Here is a 19,503-nt window from a genome sequence, read left to right as displayed (position 1 = left end):
TACCCAGAATCGAACCCGGGTCGCTGGAGCTGTGAGGCTGCGGTGCTAACCACTGCGCCACTGTGCTGCAAATTAATATTGTTAATAACATTGATATAAAATTCGCATTTATTTGTCTTTACAGCCTTTGATTCAGCCCAACCCCTCTAACTGGAGGCAACCGTCACGGCTTCCTCTGCTTGGTCTGCAATGTCACTTTCACCACTGAAGAGGAGGATTGCGGCAGCGGAGACTCTTGCAGCAGGCCTGGCAGCATCTGTGGAGAGAGAAACGGAGTTAACGTTTCAGCTCTGTGACCTTTGTCGCTTTTGGGTCGTGCTGTTCAGAAAGAGTCTCGTTTCGACAGGACCTATCGCCACTTTAAGATGTCCCGAGGCGCTTTGCAGTCGATGAAGAATGCTTTCAAGTGCGGCCACAGTTGTTATTTAGGAAATGCAGCAGTCAGTTTTTGCACCACAATCTCCACACACAGCAGTGTGATGAATAATCAGAGGATATTCTGTTCGGGGTTGGTCGAGGAATAGATATTGGAACAGAATTCTCCTTGCTCTGCTTCCACTAATGGTCATGGGACTTTCCACCTGAAAGGGCCTCAGTAAATGAGTCACTAAAAGCTAGTTTGCAGGCACAGCAAGCAATTGGGATAGTAAATGATATGTTGGCCTTCATCTCCAGGGGATTTGAGTACAGGAGTAACAATGTCTTGCTGCGACTGTATAGAGCCTTGGTGAGATCGCACCTGGAGTATTGTGTACAGTTTTGGTCTCTTTATCTAAGGAAGGATATACTTACCATAGAGGGTGTGCAATGGAGGTTCACCAGACTAATCCCTGGGATTGTCTTATGAGGAGAGATTGGGGAAACTGGGCCTGTATTCTCTAGAGTTTTGAAGAATGAGAGGTGATCTCATTGAAATTTACAGAATTCTTACAGGTTGAATGTAGATAGGATGTTTCCCCTGGCTGGTGAGTCTGGAACCAGGGGGAACAGTCTCAGAATCAGCTGGCTGGGCATTTATGACTGAGATGAGGAGGAATTTCTTCACTCAGAGGGTGGTGAAGCTGTGGAATTCTCTACCCCAGAGGGCAGTGGAGGCTCAATCATTGAGCATGTTCAAGACAGAAATCGACAGTTTTCTGGATACTAATGACATTAAGGAATATGGGGATAGTGCAGGAAAGTAACGTTGAGGTAAAGGCCTGCTACCCGATCTGAACCCGACAGGACCAGACGACATGTGTCGCGTTCGGGTCGAGTAACTCTTCCGGGTCCAGCTTTCGGGCTCAGGTCGGGCTGGGCCGAGTCAGGTCCAGGTCAGAATCACACAGTATTACTTGGACTGGAAAGGTTATTTAAAAGGATGACGATTGGAGCCACGATGTCAGTGATTGTTTGGTCAGGAGTTAAACAGAAACCCATGGCGTTGTGCCCAGTCAGGTTGTGCCACACTGTACCAGTATCTATATTACTGAAAATAAACACAGCAATTGCCCGAAGGCTCAGAAAATATCATCATACATTACAGGTTGAAATACTTGCTGCAAGTTTATCCAATGAGCAGCTGGAGATGCAGAGAGCAGGAAGGTCCTGAGTGATTAATTATTATAAAATATACAGTATTTATATAAAAAAATTTAAATGATCACTGTCAGGATTCTAGTTTACACACATACAGTACAATACAGACCCACCAACTGTGCAGCACTCCCTCAGTACTGACCCACCAACTGTGCGGCACTCACTCAGTACTGACCCACCAACTGTGCGGCACTCACTCAGTACAGACCCACCAACTGTGCAGCACTCCCTCAGTAACAGACCCACCAACTGTGCGGCACTCACTCAGTACAGACCCACCAACTGTGCAGCACTCCCTCAGTACTGACCCACCAACTGTGCAGCACTCCCTCAGTACTGACCCACCAACTGTGCAGCACTCCCTCAGTACTGACCCACCAACTGTGCGGCACTCCCTCAGTAACAGACCCACCAACTGTGCGGCACTCACTCAGTACTGACCCACCAACTGTGCGGCACTCACTCAGTAACAGACCCACCAACTGTGCGGCACTCACTCAGTACTGACCCACCAACTGTGCGGCACTCCCTCAGTACTGACCCACCAACTGTGCGGCACTCCCTCAGTAACAGACCCACCAACTGTGCGGCACTCACTCAGTACTGACCCACCAACTGTGCGGCACTCACTCAGTACTGACCCACCAACTGTGCGGCACTCACTCAGTACTGACCCACCAACTGTGCGGCACTCACTCAGTACAGACCCACCAACTGTGCAGCACTCCCTCAGTACTGACCCACCAACTGTGCGGCACTCCCTCAGTAACAGACCCACCAACTGTGCGGCACTCACTCAGTACTGACCCACCAACTGTGCGGCACTCACTCAGTACTGACCCACCAACTGTGCGACACTCACTCAGTACAGACCCACCAACTGTGCAGCACTCCCTCAGTACTGACCCACCAACTGTGCGGCACTCACTCAGTACAGACCCACCAACTGTGCGGCACTCACTCAGTACTGACCCACCAACTGTGCGGCACTCACTCAGTACTGACCCACCAACTGTGCGGCACTCACTCAGTACTGACCCACCAACTGTGCGGCATTCACTCAGTACTGACCCACCAACTGTGCGGCACTCACTCAGTACTGACCCACCAACTGTGCGGCACTCACTCAGTACAGACCCACCAACTGTGCGGCACTCCCTCAGTACCGACCCTCCGACAGTGCAGCACTACTTCAGAACTGACCCTCCGACAGTGCGGCACTCACTCAGTACTGACCCTCCGACAGTGCGGCACTCCCTCAATACAGACCCACCAACTGTGTGGCACTCACTCAGTACTGACCCTCCGACAGTGCGGCACTCCCTCAGAACTGACCCTCCGACAGTGCGGCACTCCCTCAGTACAGACCCACCAACTGTGCGGCACTCCCACAGTATTGATCCTCCAACAGTGCGGCACTCCCTCAGTACTGACCCTCCGACAGTGCAGCACTCTCTCAGTACTGACCCTCCGACAGTGCGGCACTCCCTCAGTACTGACCCTCCGACAGTGCGGCACTCCCTCAGTACTGACCCTCCGACAGTGCAGCGCTCTCTCAGTACTGACCCTCCGACAGTGCGGCACTCCCTCAGTACTGACCCTCCGACAGTGCAGCACTCTCTCAGTACTGACCCTCCGACAGTGCGGCACTCCCTCAGTACTGACCCTCCGACAGTGCGGCACTCCCTCAGTACTGACCCTCCGACAGTGCAGCACTCCTTCAGTACTGACCCTCCGACAGTGCAGCACTCCCTCAGTACTGACCCTCCGACAATGCAGCACTCCCTCAGTACTGACCCTCTGACAGTGTGGCACTCCCTCAGTACTGACCCTCTGACAGTGCGGCACTCCCTCAGTACTGACCCTCTGACAGTGTGGCACTCCCTCAGTACTGACCCTCTGACAGTGCGGCACTCCCTCAGTACTGACCCTCTGACAGTGCGGCACTCCCTCAGTACTGACCCTCTGACAGTGCGGCACTCACTCAGTACTGACCCACCAACTGTGCAGCACTCCCTCAGTACTGACCCACCAACTGTGCGGCACTCCCTCAGTAACAGACCCACCAACTGTGCGGCACTCACTCAGTACTGACCCACCAACTGTGCGGCACTCACTCAGTACTGACCCACCAACTGTGCGGCACTCACTCAGTACTGACCCACCAACTGTGCGGCACTCACTCAGTACAGACCCACCAACTGTGCAGCACTCCCTCAGTACTGACCCACCAACTGTGCGGCACTCCCTCAGTAACAGACCCACCAACTGTGCGGCACTCACTCAGTACTGACCCACCAACTGTGCGGCACTCACTCAGTACTGACCCACCAACTGTGCGGCACTCACTCAGTACTGACCCACCAACTGTGCGGCACTCACTCAGTACAGACCCACCAACTGTGCAGCACTCCCTCAGTACTGACCCACCAACTGTGCGGCACTCCCTCAGTAACAGACCCACCAACTGTGCGGCACTCACTCAGTACTGACCCACCAACTGTGCGGCACTCACTCAGTACTGACCCACCAACTGTGCGGCACTCACTCAGTACAGACCCACCAACTGTGCGGCACTCCCTCAGTACTGACCCACCAACTGTGCGGCACTCACTCAGTACAGACCCACCAACTGTGCGGCACTCACTCAGTACTGACCCACCAACTGTGCGGCACTCACTCAGTACTGACCCACCAACTGTGCGGCACTCATTCAGTACTGACCCACCAACTGTGCGGCATTCACTCAGTACTGACCCACCAACTGTGCGGCACTCACTCAGTACTGACCCACCAACTGTGCGGCACTCACTCAGTACAGACCCACCAACTGTGCGGCACTCCCTCAGTACCAACCCTCCGACAGTGCAGCACTACTTCAGAACTGACCCTCCGACAGTGCGGCACTCACTCAGTACTGACCCTCCGACAGTGCGGCACTCCCTCAATACAGACCCACCAACTGTGTGGCACTCACTCAGTACTGACCCTCCGACAGTGCGGCACTCCCTCAGTACTGACCCTCCGACAGTGCAGCACTACCTCAGAACTGACCCTCCGACAGTGCGGCACTCCCTCAGTACAGACCCACCAACTGTGCGGCACTCCCACAGTATTGATCCTCCAACAGTGCGGCACTCCCTCAGTACTGACCCTCCGACAGTGCAGCACTCTCTCAGTACTGACCCTCCGACAGTGCGGCACTCCCTCAGTACTGACCCTCCGACAGTGCGGCACTCCCTCAGTACTGACCCTCCGACAGTGCAGCGCTCTCTCAGTACTGACCCTCCGACAGTGCGGCACTCCCTCAGTACTGACCCTCCGACAGTGCAGCACTCTCTCAGTACTGACCCTCCGACAGTGCGGCACTCCCTCAGTACTGACCCTCCGACAGTGCGGCACTCCCTCAGTACTGACCCTCCGACAGTGCAGCACTCCTTCAGTACTGACCCTCCGACAGTGCAGCACTCCCTCAGTACTGACCCTCCGACAATGCAGCACTCCCTCAGTACTGACCCTCTGACAGTGTGGCACTCCCTCAGTACTGACCCTCTGACAGTGCGGCACTCCCTCAGTACTGACCCTCTGACAGTGTGGCACTCCCTCAGTACTGACCCTCTGACAGTGCGGCACTCCCTCAGTACTGACCCTCTGACAGTGCGGCACTCCCTCAGTACTGACCCTCTGACAGTGCGGCACTCCCTCAGTACTGACCCTCTGACAGTGTGGCACTCCCTCAGTACTGACCCTCTGACAATGCGGCACTCCCTCAGTACTGACCCTCTGACAGTGCGGCACTCCCTCAGTACTGACCCTCTGACAATGCGGCACTCCCTCAGTACTGACCCTCTGACAGTGCGGCACTCCTTCAGTACTGACCCTCTGACAGTGTGGCACTCCCTCAGTACTGACCCTCTGACAATGCGGCATTCCCTCAGTACTGACTCTCTGAGAGAGATCGGAATGTTATCGCTCTGTCATACTTCCCATCTGGGTCACTGCCTTCATGTCCTTGGTACCTGTTTTTTTTTTCTTGTTCCCCATTTCTGGTTCCTCCTCCTTTCTGAATGACCCACTAACCTTCAGTTACTATAACAGACGGAATCCTCCACCAATTCCCTTTCGTGCGTATTCCATAGTTAGCCACCCTCAATCTCAGTTACAGAAAAGTTACATTGCCTTTCCAGCACAGTAGCAGGCGATTCCGCACTCCCCTACCTCACCCCTCCCCAGCTCTGTGCTGGGGATTTCAGCTCCACACCAGCTGCCTCCCACTCCCTCTTCATCTCACCCGTCAACACGTCCTTCTCCTCCTTTCTTCCTCGTGTGTTTATCCAGCTTCCCCCCTCCCCTCAAATCCATCTCTGCGATTCGCCTCAGCACACTCTCTGTTGGTGCGGCACAGTGGCGCATTGGTTAGCACCGCAGCCTCACAGCTCCAGCGACCCGGGTTCAATTCTGGGTACTGCCTGTGTGGAGTTTGCAAGTTCTCCCTGTGTCTGCGTGGGTTTACTCCGGGTGCTCCGGTTTCCTCCCGCATGCCAAAGACTTGCAGGTTGATAGGTGAATTGGCCATTATAAATTACCCCTAGTGTAGGTAGGTGGTAGGGAAATATAGGGACAGGTGGGGATGTGGTAGGAATATGGGATTAGTGTAGGATTAGTATAAATGGGTGGTTGATGGTCGGCACAGACTCGGTGGGCCGAAGGGCCTGTTTCAATGCTGTATCTCCAAACTAAAGTTCCACATTCTCCCCACTCACTGGGGAAAGACGTTTTTCCTGAATTCCCCAGAGAAACAGTGTGTGGAGAGGTTTCGTGAGGGAATTCCAGAGCTTAGGGCCCCAGGCAGATGTAGGTCCAGCCACCAATGGTGGAGTGAGGGAAATCGGGAGATGGGCAAGAGACCGGAATTGGAGGAGTGCAGAGATCTCGGAGGGTTGTAGGGGCTGGAGGAGGTTACAGAGATAGGGAGGGTTGTAGGGGCTGGAGGAGGTTACAGAGATAGGGAGGGTTGTAGGGGGCTGGAGGAGGTTACAGAGATAGGGAGGGTTGTAGGGGCTGGAGGAGGTTACAGAGATAGGGAGGGTTGTAGGGGCTGGAGGAGGTTACAGAGATAGGGAGGGTTGTAGGGGCTGGAGGAGGTTACAGAGATAGGGAGGGTTGTAGGGGGCTGGAGGAGGTTACAGAGATAGGGAGGGTTGTAGGGGCTTGAGGAGGTTACAGAGATAGGGAGGGTTGTAGGGGCTGGAGGAGGTTACAGAGATAGGGAGGATTGTAGGGGCTGGAGGAGGTTACAGAGATAGGGAGCATTGTAGGGGACTGGAGGAGGTTACAGAGATAGGGAGGGTTGTAGGGGCTGGAGGAGGTTACAGAGATAGGGAGGGTTGTAGGGGACTGGAGGAGGTTACAGAGATAGGGAGGGTTGTGGGGGACTGGAGGAGGTTACAGAGATAGGGAGGGTTGTGGGGGCTGGAGGAGGTTACAGAGATAGGGAGGGTTGTAGGGGCTGGAGGAGGTTACAGAGATAGGGAGGGTCGTAGGGGCTGGAGGAGGTTACAGAGATAGGGAGGGTTGTAGGGGCTGGAGGAGGTTACAGAGATAGGGAGGGTTGTAGGGGCTGGAGGAGGTTACAGAGATAGGGAGGGTTGTGGGGGCTGGAGGAGGTTACAGAGATAGGGAGGGCTGTGGGGGCTGGAGGAGGTTACAGAGATAGGGAGAGTTGTAGGGGACTGGAGGAGGTTACAGAGATAGGGACGGTTGCAGGGGACTGGAGGAGGTTACAGAGATAGGGAGGGTTGTGGCGGCTGGAGGAGGTTACAGAGATAGGGAGAGTTGTAGGGGACTGGAGGAGGTTACAGAGATAGGGAGGGTTGTGGGGGCTGGAGGAGGTTACAGAGATAGGGAGGGTTGTAGGGGACTGGAGGAGGTTACAGAGATACGGAACGTTGTAGGGGCTGGAGGAGGTTACAGAGATAGGGAGGATTGTAGGGGCTGGAGGAGGTTACAGAGATAGGGAGGGTTGTAGGGGCTGGAGGAGGTTACAGAGATAGGGAGGGTTGTAGGGGACTGGGGGCGTTTACAGAGATACGGAGCGTTGTAGGGGCTGGAGGAGGTTACAGAGATAGGGAGGATTGTAGGGGCTGGATGAGGTTACAGAGATAGGGAGGGTTGTAGGGGCTGGAGGAGGTTACAGAGATAGGGAGGGTTGTAGGGGCTGGAGGAGGTTACAGATATAGGGAGGGTTGTAGGGACTGGAGGAGGGTACAGAGATAGGGAGGGTTGTAGGGGTTGGAGGAGGTTACAGATAGGGAGGCTTGTAGGGGCTGGAGGAGGTTACAGAGATAGGGAGGGTTGTAGGGGCTGGAGGAGGTTACAGAGATAGGGAGGGTTGTGGGGGCTGGAGGAGGTTACAGAGATAGGGAGGGTTGTGGGGGCTGGAGGAGGTTACAGAGATAGGGAGGGTTGTAGGGCCTGGAGGAGGTTACAGAGATAGGGAGGGTTGTGGGGGCTGGAGGAGGTTACAGAGATAGGGAGGGTTGTAGGAGCTGGAGGTGGTTACAGAGATAGGGAGGGTTGTCGGGGCTGGAGGAGGTTACAGAGATAGGGAGGGTTGTAGGGGCTGGAGGAGGTTACAGAGATAGGGAGGGCTGTAGGGGCTGGAGGAGGTTACAGAGATAGGGGGGGTTGTGGGGGCTGGAGGAGGTTACAGAGATAGGGAGGGTTGTAGGGGGCTGGAGGAGGTTACAGAGATAGGGAGCATTGTAGAGGCTGGAGGAGGTTACAGAGATAGGGAGGTTTGTAGGGGCTGGAGGAGGTTACAGAGATAGGGAGGGTTGTAGGGGTTGGAGGAGGTTACAGAGATAGGGAGGGTTGTAGGGGCTGGAGGAGGTTACAGAGATAGGGAGGGTTGTAGGGGCTGGAGGAGGTTACAGAGATAGGGAGGGTTGTAGGAGGTTTCAGAGATAGGGAGGGTTGTGGGGGCTGGAGGAGGTTACAGAGATAGGGAGGGTTGTGGGGGCTGGAGGAGATTACAGAGATAGGGAGCGTTGTAGGGGACTGGAGGAGGTTACAGAGATAGGGAGGGTTGTAGGGGCTGGAGGAGGTTACAGCGATAGGGAGGGTTGTGGGGGCTGGAGGAGGTTACAGAGATAGGGAGGGTTGTAGGGGCTGGAGGAGGTTACAGTGATAGGGTGGGGCGAGGACTATGGAGGGACTTGAAAATAAGGATGAGAACTTTAAAAATCGAGTTGCTTTTGGACTGGGAGGTCAATGTATGTCGGTGAGCACATGGATGATTAGATTTTTAGATTAGATTAGAGATACAGCACTGAAACAGGCCCTTCGGCCCACCGAGTCTTTGCCGAACATCAACCACCCATTTATACTAATCCTACACTAATCCCATATTCCTACCACATCCCCACCTGTCCCTATATTTCTCTACCACCTACCTATACTAGTGACAATTTATAATGGCCAATTTACCTATCAACCTGCAAGTCTTTTGGCTTGTGGGAGGAAACCGGAGCACCCGGAGAAAACCCACGCAGACACAGGGAGAACTTGCAAACTCCACACAGGCAGTACCCGGAATCGAACCCGGGTCCCTGGAGCTGTGAGGCTGCGGTGCTAACCACTGCGCCACAGTGTTGGTGCAAGTTTGGACACAGGGCCAGCAGAGTTTTGGATGAGCTCAAGTTTACGGAACATAGAATGAGGGAGACTGGCCAGGAGAGCTTTGGAATAGACAAATCTAGAGGGAACAAAGGCATGGATGAGGGTTTCAGCAGCAGATAAGCTGAGGCAGGGTGGAGTAGGGTGATGTTACAAAGGTGTAAATGGGCAGTCTTTAGCGATGGAGCTGATATATAGTTGGAAATGCATTTCCGGGTCAAATATGGCAACAACAACCTGTTTCAGTCTCAGATAGTTGCCAGGGAAGGGGGATGGAGTCACTGGTGTTGGAACGGAGCTTGTGGTGGGGACTGAAAGCAATGTCTTCGGTCTTCCCAATGTTTAATTGCAGGTAATTTCTGCTCGCCCAGTATTGGATGTCGGATAAGCTGTCTGACAATTTAGAAACAGCAGAGGGGGTCGAAAGCGTTGATGGTGACATGAGCTGGATGTTCTCAGTGTAAAGGTGGAAACTGACATCAACACCAGAGATAATGGTGCGGGAGGAGAAGCCATTGCAGGTGATACACCATCTACGAGTCATAATGTCATTACGGCACAGAAGGAGGTCCATTCGGCCCATCGGGTTCCATGCTGGCTCTCTGTAGATCTATCCAGTCGGTCCCACACCCTCACTCTATACCTGTAGCCCTGTACGTTTATTTCCCTTACGTCTCCATCCAATTTTCCTTTTGAAATCATTCATCATCTCCACTTCCACAATTCTCATCGGCAACGAGTTCCAGGTCTTTACCAGTCACTACGCCAAAGGGTTCTTCATTACGCCCCACCCTGGCGTACCTCCTGCCCAAAACCTTCAAGCTGTGCCCCCTAGTCCTTGTACCAGCCAATGGGAACAGCTTTTCTTCGTCTACCTTATCCAAACCTGTCATAATTTTGTACATCTCGATCAAATCTCCCCTCAATCTTCTTCGCTCCAAGGAGAACAATCCCAGCTTCTCCAACCTAACCTTGTATCGAAGAGCCCTCGTCCCTGAAACCATTCTGGTAAATCTCCTCTGCAACCTCTCAATGATCCTCACATCTGATTGAGGTATTCAAAATTATGAGGGGCATAGATAGGTTAGATAGGAAGAACCTTTTTCCCTTAGCGGAGGGGTCAGTAACCAGGGGGCGTAGATGTCAGGTAAAGGGCAGGAGGTTTGGAGGATATTTGAGGAAAAACCTTTCACCCAGGGGGTGGTTGAAATCTGGAACACACTGCCTGAAGAGGTGGTAGAGGCAGGAACCCTCAACATTTAAGAAGTATTTAGATGAGCACTTGAAACGCCATAACATACAAGGCTACGGGCCAAGTGCTGGAAAATGGGACTAGAATAGTTAGGTGCTTGATGGCCGGCACAGACACGATGGCCCAAAGGGCCTGTTTCTGTGCTCTATAACTCTATCCTTCCTTAAAGTGTGGTGACCAGAACTGGACGCAATACTCCAGTTGGGACCTAACCAGTAAAGGTTCGGCATAACTTCCCTGCTTTTGTACTCAATGCCTCTATTTATGAAGTCCCAGATCTGATTTGCTCTGCTAAACACTCTCTGAGCATGGCCTGCCGCCCTCAAAGATCGATGGTCATAACAGATAAGACTGGAACCATGTGAGTGCAGCGGAAATACTCCCTCTCTCTCGCTGCGTCCGCTCCATCCAAACCTTTTATTATTTTTATCCGTCAGGTCATTCCCCCCTCTAGAGAAAAGAGTCCCAGACTGTGCATCCTCTCCTGTCAGGTGTAACCTTTCGCCTATTAACTTGTTTCCCCCGCCTCAAGCCCTGTTTAGTGATTGGAAAGGGGAGGAAGGAGAGTGGAGACCCTCGGGGGCAGCAATGGAGGGGGCGGAGACCCAGACTGCAGCGCGCGGTTGAAACCGCCCTATTGCTGCAGCGAGGCGCGGATTGCGCATGCGGGGGAGGGGCAGAGGCGCATGCGCAGTGGCGGCTGGGCGGAGCGCCTGCGCAGTGCGGCGGCGGCGGCGGTGGCGTGCCGAGAGGAGTCGAGAGTCCGGGGTAGGTGAGGGCGGGGGAACCGGGGCTGGGCGGCGGGTGTGGCGGGGTCACCCGGGGAGGGGGAGGGGGAGGGGGAGGGGGAGGAGGGTCACCGGTCCCGGGGGTGGGCGTGGAGAGGAGGAAATAAACCGGACATCCGGTGGGAAGGAGCAGACCGGAAATGCGACTTCATTCATTCAACAACAACTGATAATCAGGGGCAGCCACACAACAACAACTGATAATCAGGGGCAGCCACACAACAACAACTGATAATCAGGGGCAGCCACACAACAACAACTGATAATCGGGGCAGCCACACAACAACAACTGATAATCAGGGGCAGCCACACAACAACAACTGATAATCAGGGGCAGCCACACAACAACAACTGATAATCAGGGGCAGCCACACAACAACAACTGATAATCAGGGGCAGCCACACAACAACAACTGAATCAGGGGCAGCCACACAACAACAACTGAATCAGGGGCAGCCACACAACAACAACTGAATCAGGGGCAGCCACACAACAACAACTGAATCAGGGGCAGCCACACAACAACAACTGATAATCAGGGGCAGCCACACAACAACAACTGAATCAGGGACAGCCACACAACAACAACTGAATCAGGGACATCCACACAACAACAACTGATAATCAGGGGCTGCCATACAACAACAACTGATAATCAGGGGCAGCCACACAACAACAACTGATAATCAGGGGCAGCCACACAACAACAACTGATAATCAGGGGCAGCCACACAACAACAACTGATGATCAGGGGCAGCCACACAACAACAACCGATAATCAGGGGCAGCCACACAACAACTGATAATAAGGGGCAGCCATACAACAACAACTGATAATCGGGGCAGCCACACAACAACTGATAATCAGGGGCAGCCACACAACAACAACCGATAATCAGGGGCAGCCACACAACAACAACTGAATCAGGGGCTGCCACACAACAACAACTGAATCAGGGACAGCCACACAACAACAACTGAATCAGGGGCAGCCACACAACAACTGATAATCAGGGGCTGCCATACAACAACAACTGAATCAGGGACAGCCACACAACAACAACCGATAATCAGGGGCAGCCATACAACAACAACTGATAATCAGGGGCAGACACGCAACAACTGAATCAGGGGCAGCCACACAACAACTGATAATCAGGGGCAGCCACACAACAACAACTGATAATCAGGGTCTGCCATGCAACAACAACTGAATCAGGGGCAGCCACACAACAACAACCGATAATCAGGGGCAGCCACACAACAACAACTGAATCAGGGGCAGCCACACAACAACTGATAATAAGGGGCAGCCATACAATAACAACTGATAATCAGGGGCAGCCACACAACAACTGATAATCGGGGCTGCCGTACAACAACAACTGATAATCAGGGGCAGCCATACAACAACAACTGATAATCGGGGCAGCCACACAACAACTGAATCGGGGCAGCCACACAACAACTGATAATCAGGGGCAGCCACACAACAACAACCGATAATCAGGGGCAGCCACACAACTGATAATCAGGGGCAGCCACACAACAACAACTGAATCAGGGGCAGCCACACAACAACTGATAATCAGGGGCAGCCATACAACAGCAACTGATAATCAGGGGCAGCCATACAACACAACTGATAATCAGGGGCAGCCACACAACAACAACTGAATCAGGGGCAGCCACACAACAACTGATAATCAGGGGCAGCCATACAACAGCAACTGATAATCAGGGGCAGCCATACAACAACAACCGATAATCAGGGGCAGCCACGCAACAACTGATAATTAGGGTCGGCCATACAACAAATGATAATCAGGGGCAGCCATATAACAACAACTGATAATCAGGGGGCAGCCATACAACAACAACTGATAATCAGGGGGCAGCCACACAATAACAACTGATAATCAGGGGCAGCCACACAACAACAACTGATAATCAGGGGCAGCCATACAACAACAATCGATAATCAGGGGCAGCCACACAACAACAACTGAATCAGGGGCAGCCACACAACAACTGATAATCAGGGGCAGCCACACAACAACAACTGATAATCAGGGTCTGCCATGCAACAACAACTGAATCAGGGGCAGCCACACAACAACAACCGATAATCAGGGGCAGCCACACAACAACAACTGAATCAGGGGCAGCCACACAACAACTGATAATAAGGGGCAGCCATACAATAACAACTGATAATCAGGGGCAGCCACACAACAACTGATAATCGGGGCTGCCGTACAACAACAACTGATAATCAGGGGCAGCCATACAACAACAACTGATAATCGGGGCAGCCACACAACAACTGAATCGGGGCAGCCACACAACAACTGATAATCAGGGGCAGCCACACAACAACAACCGATAATCAGGGGCAGCCACACAACTGATAATCAGGGGCAGCCACACAACAACAACTGAATCAGGGGCAGCCACACAACAACTGATAATCAGGGGCAGCCATACAACAGCAACTGATAATCAGGGGCAGCCATACAACACAACTGATAATCAGGGGCAGCCACACAACAACAACTGAATCAGGGGCAGCCACACAACAACTGATAATCAGGGGCAGCCATACAACAGCAACTGATAATCAGGGGCAGCCATACAACAACAACCGATAATCAGGGGCAGCCACGCAACAACTGATAATTAGGGTCGGCCATACAACAAATGATAATCAGGGGCAGCCATATAACAACAACTGATAATCAGGGGGCAGCCATACAACAACAACTGATAATCAGGGGGCAGCCACACAATAACAACTGATAATCAGGGGCAGCCACACAACAACAACTGATAATCAGGGGCAGCCATACAACAACAATCGATAATCAGGGGCAGCCACACAACAACAACTGAATCAGGGGCAGCCACACAACAACAACTGATAATCAGGGGCTGCCACACAATAACAACTGAATCAGGGGCAGCCACACAACATACGATAATCAGGGAAGCCGTACAACAACAAGTGAATCAGGGACAGCCACACAACAACAACTGAATCAGGAACAGCCACACAACAACAACTGATAATCAGGGGCAGCCACGCAACAACTGAATCAGGGGCAGCCCCACAACAACTGATAATAAGGGGCAGCCATACAATAACAACTGATAATCAGGGGCAGCCACACAACAACTGATAATCGTGGCTGCCGTACAACAACTGATAATCGGGGCAGCCACACAACAACAACTGATGATCAGGGGCAGCCACACTACAACAACCGATAATCAGGGGCAGCCACACAACAACTGATAATCAGGGGCAGCCACACAACAACAACCGATAATCAGGGGCAGCCACACAACAACAACTGAATCAGGGGCTGCCACACAACAACAACTGAATCAGGGACAGCCACACAACAACAACTGAATCAGGGGCAGGCACACAACAACTGATAATCAGGGGCTGCCATACAACAACAACTGAATCAGGGACAGCCACACAACAAAAACCGATAATCAGGGGCAGCCATACAACAACAACTGATAATCAGGGGCAGACACGCAACAACTGAATCAGGGGCAGCCACACAACAACTGATAATCAGGGGCAGCCACACAACAACAACTGATAATCAGGGGCTGCCATGCAACAACAACTGAATCAGGGGCAGCCACACAACAACAACCGATAATCAGGGGCAGCCATACAACAACAACTGAATCAGGGGCAGCCACACAACAACTGATAATAAGGGGCAGCCATACAATAACAACTGATAATCAGGGGCAGCCACACAACAACTGATAATCGGGGCTGCCGTACAACAACAACTGATAATCAGGGGCAGCCATACAACAACAACTGATAATCGGGGCAGCCACACAACAACTGAATCGGGGCAGCCACACAACAGCTGATAATCAGGGGCAGCCACACAACAACAACCGATAATCAGGGGCTGTCATGCAACAACAACTGAATCAGGGGCAGCCACACAACAACTGATAATCAGGGGCAGCCATACAACAACAACTGATAATCAGGGGCAGCCACGCAACAACTGAATCAGGGGCAGCCACACAACAACTGATAATAAGGGGCAGCCATACAACAACAACTGATAATCGGGGCAGCCACACAACAACAACTGATAATCGTGGGCAGCCACACAATAACAACTGATAATCAGGGGCAGCCACACAACAACTGAGAATCAGGGGCAGCCACACAACAACAACCGATAATCAGGGGCAGCCACACAACTGATAATCAGGGGCAGCCACACAACAACAACTGAATCAGGGGCAGCCACACAACAACTGATAATCAGGGGCAGCCATACAACAGCAACTGATAATCAGGGGCAGCCATACAACACAACTGATAATCAGGGGCAGCCACACAACAACAACTGAATCAGGGGCAGCCACACAACAACTGATAATAAGGGGCAGCCATACAACAACAACTGATAATCAGGGGCAGACACACAACAACCGATAATCAGGGGCTGCCATACAACAACAACTGAACGGGGCAGCCACACAACAACTGATAATAAGGGGCAGCCATACAACAACAACTGATAATCAGTGGCAGCCATACAACAACACCTGATTATCAGGGGCATCCATACAACAACAACTGATAATCAGGGGCAGCCACACAACAACAACTGAGAATCAGGGGCAGCCACACAACAACAACCGATAATCAGGGGCAGCCACGCAACAACTGATAATTAGGGTCGGCCATACAACAAATGATAATCAGGGGCAGCCATATAACAACAACTGATAATCAGGGGGCAGCCATACAACAACAACTGATAATCAGGGGGCAGCCACACAATAACAACTGATAATCAGGGGCAGCCACACAACAACAACTGATAATCAGGGGCAGCCACACAACAACAACTGATAATCAGGGGCAGCCACACAGCAACAACTGATGATCGGGTGCAGCCATACAACAACAACTGACGATCAGGTGGAGCCACACAACAACAACTGATAATCAGGGGCAGCCACACAACAACAATGGATGATCGGGGCATACGAACACAAATTAGGTGCAGGAGTAGGCCACTCTGCCCTTCGAGCCTGCTCCACCATTCAATAAGTTCATGGCTGATCTGATTACTCCACATTTCCACCTATTCCCGATAACCTTCCACCCCCTTTGCTTATCAAGAATCTATCCACCTCTGCCTTAAAAATATTCAAAGACTCTGCTTCCACTGCCTTTTGAGGAAGAGAATTCCAAAGACTTGCAACCCTCTGAGAGAAAAAAATTTCTGCTCATCTCTGTCATAAATGGGTGACCCCTTAATTTTAAACAGTGACCCCTGGTTCTAGATTCTCCCACAAGGGGAAACATCCTTTCCACATCCACCCTGTCAAGACCCCTCAGGATCTGGCATGTTTCAATCAAGCCACCCCTTACTCTTCCAAATTCCAGTACTGTACTGTACATAGTACTCCAGATGTGGTCTCACCAATACCCTGTATAACTGAAGCATAACCTCCCTACTTTTATATTCAATTTCCTTTGCGATAAACAATAACATTCTATTAGCTTTCCTCATTACGTTCCAAACCTGTATACTAACCGTTTGCAATTCATGCACTCGGACACCCAGATCCCTCTGCATCTCAGAGCTCTGCAATCTCTCACCATTTAGATAATGTGCTTTTTTATTCTTCCTGCCAAAGTGGACAATTTCACACTTACCCAAATTATACTCCATTTGCCAGGTCTTTGCCACACAACAACTGCTGGCCCAAGGAGCAGCCACACATCAACACGTCCTGCTACTCCTTTCTCCCTCGTGTGTTTATCCACCTTCCCACGCCCCCCTCAAATATAGGCACAGTGGGGGCCAACCGGCCTCCTTCTGTACTTTTCTGGCTCTCTGATAGGAGCTCAGGAATACCCAATGAGCCTTGTCCTTCTTTCCGGGCTCTTTGTGCTACGTTGGGGGGCAGTCGGGGTTGGGGAAGCGCCCAGCACTGATTTTGTTTTCCTGCCTTCCAGGTGTGGTGAGAGCGTTCGGGCGGGAGATGGAGGAAACGTATCCGACGGTGCCCCGGGGAGCGGCGGTGAGCGACACGGGGAGGACTGGCAGCGGCAAGCCATTCGTCTGCCCGACCTGCGGCGACCACTTCAAGCGGCCACACGCCCTCCAGCAGCACCAGCGCATCCACACCGGCCAGCGGGCGCTGCCCGAGATGAGCTTCACCCGCTCGGCCGCCGCCGGCTCCTTCCAGCTCTGCAACAACGGCGAGCGATTCTCGGTCTGCGACGTCTGCGGCAAGGGCTTCACAGTGGCGGCACTGCTGGCGCGGCACCAGGCCGGGCACACGGGAGGGGAGCCGCTCGCCTGCGCCCGCTGCGGCCAGACCTTCGCCTTGGCCGCCAGCTACCGGCGCCACCGCCAGCTGGAGTGTCATGGCCGCTCCCACCGCTGCAGCGACTGCCACGCCCGCTTCGCCAGCCAGGACCAGCTGGAGCTCCACCGTCGGCGCCACGCCCTCCAGTACTCCTTCGTCTGCCGCCAGTGTGGCCAGGGGTTCAGCCGCAGCCACTACCTGGACCGCCACGCGCGGCTGCATGAGGCCGAAGCCCCGGGACTCACGCCGTCGGCCGAGGCACCAGGACCCACGCCGGGCGGGGCCGGCGCCTCCACCTTCATCTGTCACCTCTGCGGCGACAGCTTCGCCCGGTGGTGCAGCCTCCAGCGGCACCGGTGCGCACAGCCCGATCCCATGGTGCGGGCGGAAGGCGAGCCAGAACCCGCCCCGGGCCATGACAAATGAACTGGCACATTGCCCGGCGGGCGCACCCGACTGGGCAGGAGGAGGCAGAGAGGGGAGGAAAACCCGCAGGACACTGCACACGGGACAAAGCGCTGGCAGCTGCGCTCGGCATTCCGTGACACATCCACCACAGCCGGAACCAGCGAGAGACAGGACCAGTCCGGGATGGGAACGTGAAGCCGGAGGCTGGACATGATGGGGGCTTGAGGGAGGAGCAGGGGCTTCAGTTTTAAATATTCAGGAGCTGGAGGAATCAAATCAATATCCAGAGCTTTACTCTGTATCTAACCCCCCCCCCCCCCCCCCCCCACCGTGCTGTACCTGTCCTGGGAGTGTTTGATGGGGACAGTGTAGAGGGAGCTTTACTCTGTATCTAACCCCCCGTGCTGTACCTGTCCTGGGAGTGTTTGATGGGGGACAGTGTAGAGGGAGCTTTACTCTGTATCTAACCCCCCGTGCTGTACCTGTCCTGGGAGTGTTTGATGGGGGACAGTGTAGAGGGAGCTTTACTCTGTATCTAACCCCCATACTGTACCTGTCCTGGGAGTGTTTGATGGGGGACAGTGTAGAGGGAGCTTTACTCTGTATCTGACCCCCCGTACTGTACCTGTCCTGGGAGTGTTTGATGGGGGACAGTGTAGAGGGAGTTTTACTCTGTATCTAACCCCCGTACTGTACCTGTCCAGGGAGTGTTGGTGGGGACAGTGTAGAGGGAGTTTTACTCTGTATCTAACCCCCGTACTGTACCTGTCCTGGGAGTGTTTGATGCGGGACAGTGTAGAGGGAGCTTTACTCTGTATCTAACCCCCTGTACTGTACCTGTCCTGGGAGTGTTTGATGGGGACAGTGTAGAGGGAGTTTTACTCTGTATCTAACCCCCCGTACTGTATCTGTCCTGGGGACAGTTTCCTGCATCCTGCTCTTATATCACTGACCTTGAATAAGAAGTTACCCAAAAGAGTCTTGGAAAATTAAATGAGATTTTGCTGATTTTTGCTTCGTGTTACTTTTTTCGCAGATCTCAGCCATTCCTGGTTTTTGTGGTGTTTCCCTTCAGTGGAAGCAAAGTCACCCATTCCCCCAGTGAGGGGTCAGTCCCCATGGGGGAGTCCTGTCCTCCCCCAGCGAGGGGTCAGTCCCCATGGGGAGACCCGTTCCCCCCCCCCAGCGAGGGGTCAGTCCCCATGGGGAGACCCGTACCTCCCCAGCGAGGGGTCAGTTCCCATGGGGGACACCCGTTCCCCCCCCCAGCGAGGGGTCAGTCCCCATGGGGAGACCCGTACCCCCCCAGCGAGGGGTCAGTTCCCATGGGGAGACCCGTCCCCCCCATCGAGAGGTCAGTCCCCATGGGGAGACCCGTCCCCCCCATCGAGAGGTCAGTCCCCATGGGGAGACC

At 53.3% G+C, this 19,503-nt stretch overlaps 1 protein-coding gene across 1 annotated transcript; it reads left to right on the top strand.

Moving 5' to 3' along the window:
- The first annotated feature begins 11,193 nt into the window (after nucleotides 1-11,193).
- LOC137356258 (zinc finger protein 420-like) lies at nucleotides 11,194-19,097 on the top strand. The gene is made up of 2 exons (XM_068022130.1): nucleotides 11,194-11,275; nucleotides 17,326-19,097. The coding sequence occupies exons 1-2, from the start codon at nucleotides 11,194-11,196 to the stop codon at nucleotides 18,105-18,107; spliced, it is 864 nt and encodes a 287-aa protein (XP_067878231.1). The 3' UTR covers nucleotides 18,108-19,097.
- The last annotated feature ends 406 nt before the right edge of the window (nucleotides 19,098-19,503 follow it).

This window comes from Heterodontus francisci, chromosome 45, assembly GCF_036365525.1.
Source record: "Heterodontus francisci isolate sHetFra1 chromosome 45, sHetFra1.hap1, whole genome shotgun sequence".
In the NCBI taxonomy this organism is placed as follows: Eukaryota; Metazoa; Chordata; class Chondrichthyes; order Heterodontiformes; family Heterodontidae; genus Heterodontus; species Heterodontus francisci.
This window is presented reverse-complemented; position numbering and strand designations above follow the sequence as displayed.

Excerpts from the sequence above, each read along its gene's own strand:
- LOC137356258 (XM_068022130.1), top strand. The coding sequence starts at position 11,194 with ATGCGCAGTGGCGGCTGGGCGGAGCGCCTGCGCAGTGCGGCGGCGGCG. Across the intron at positions 11,276-17,325 it reads AGAGGAGTCGAGAGTCCGGG|GTGTGGTGAGAGCGTTCGGG; the intron begins GTAGGTGAGGGC and ends CCTGCCTTCCAG.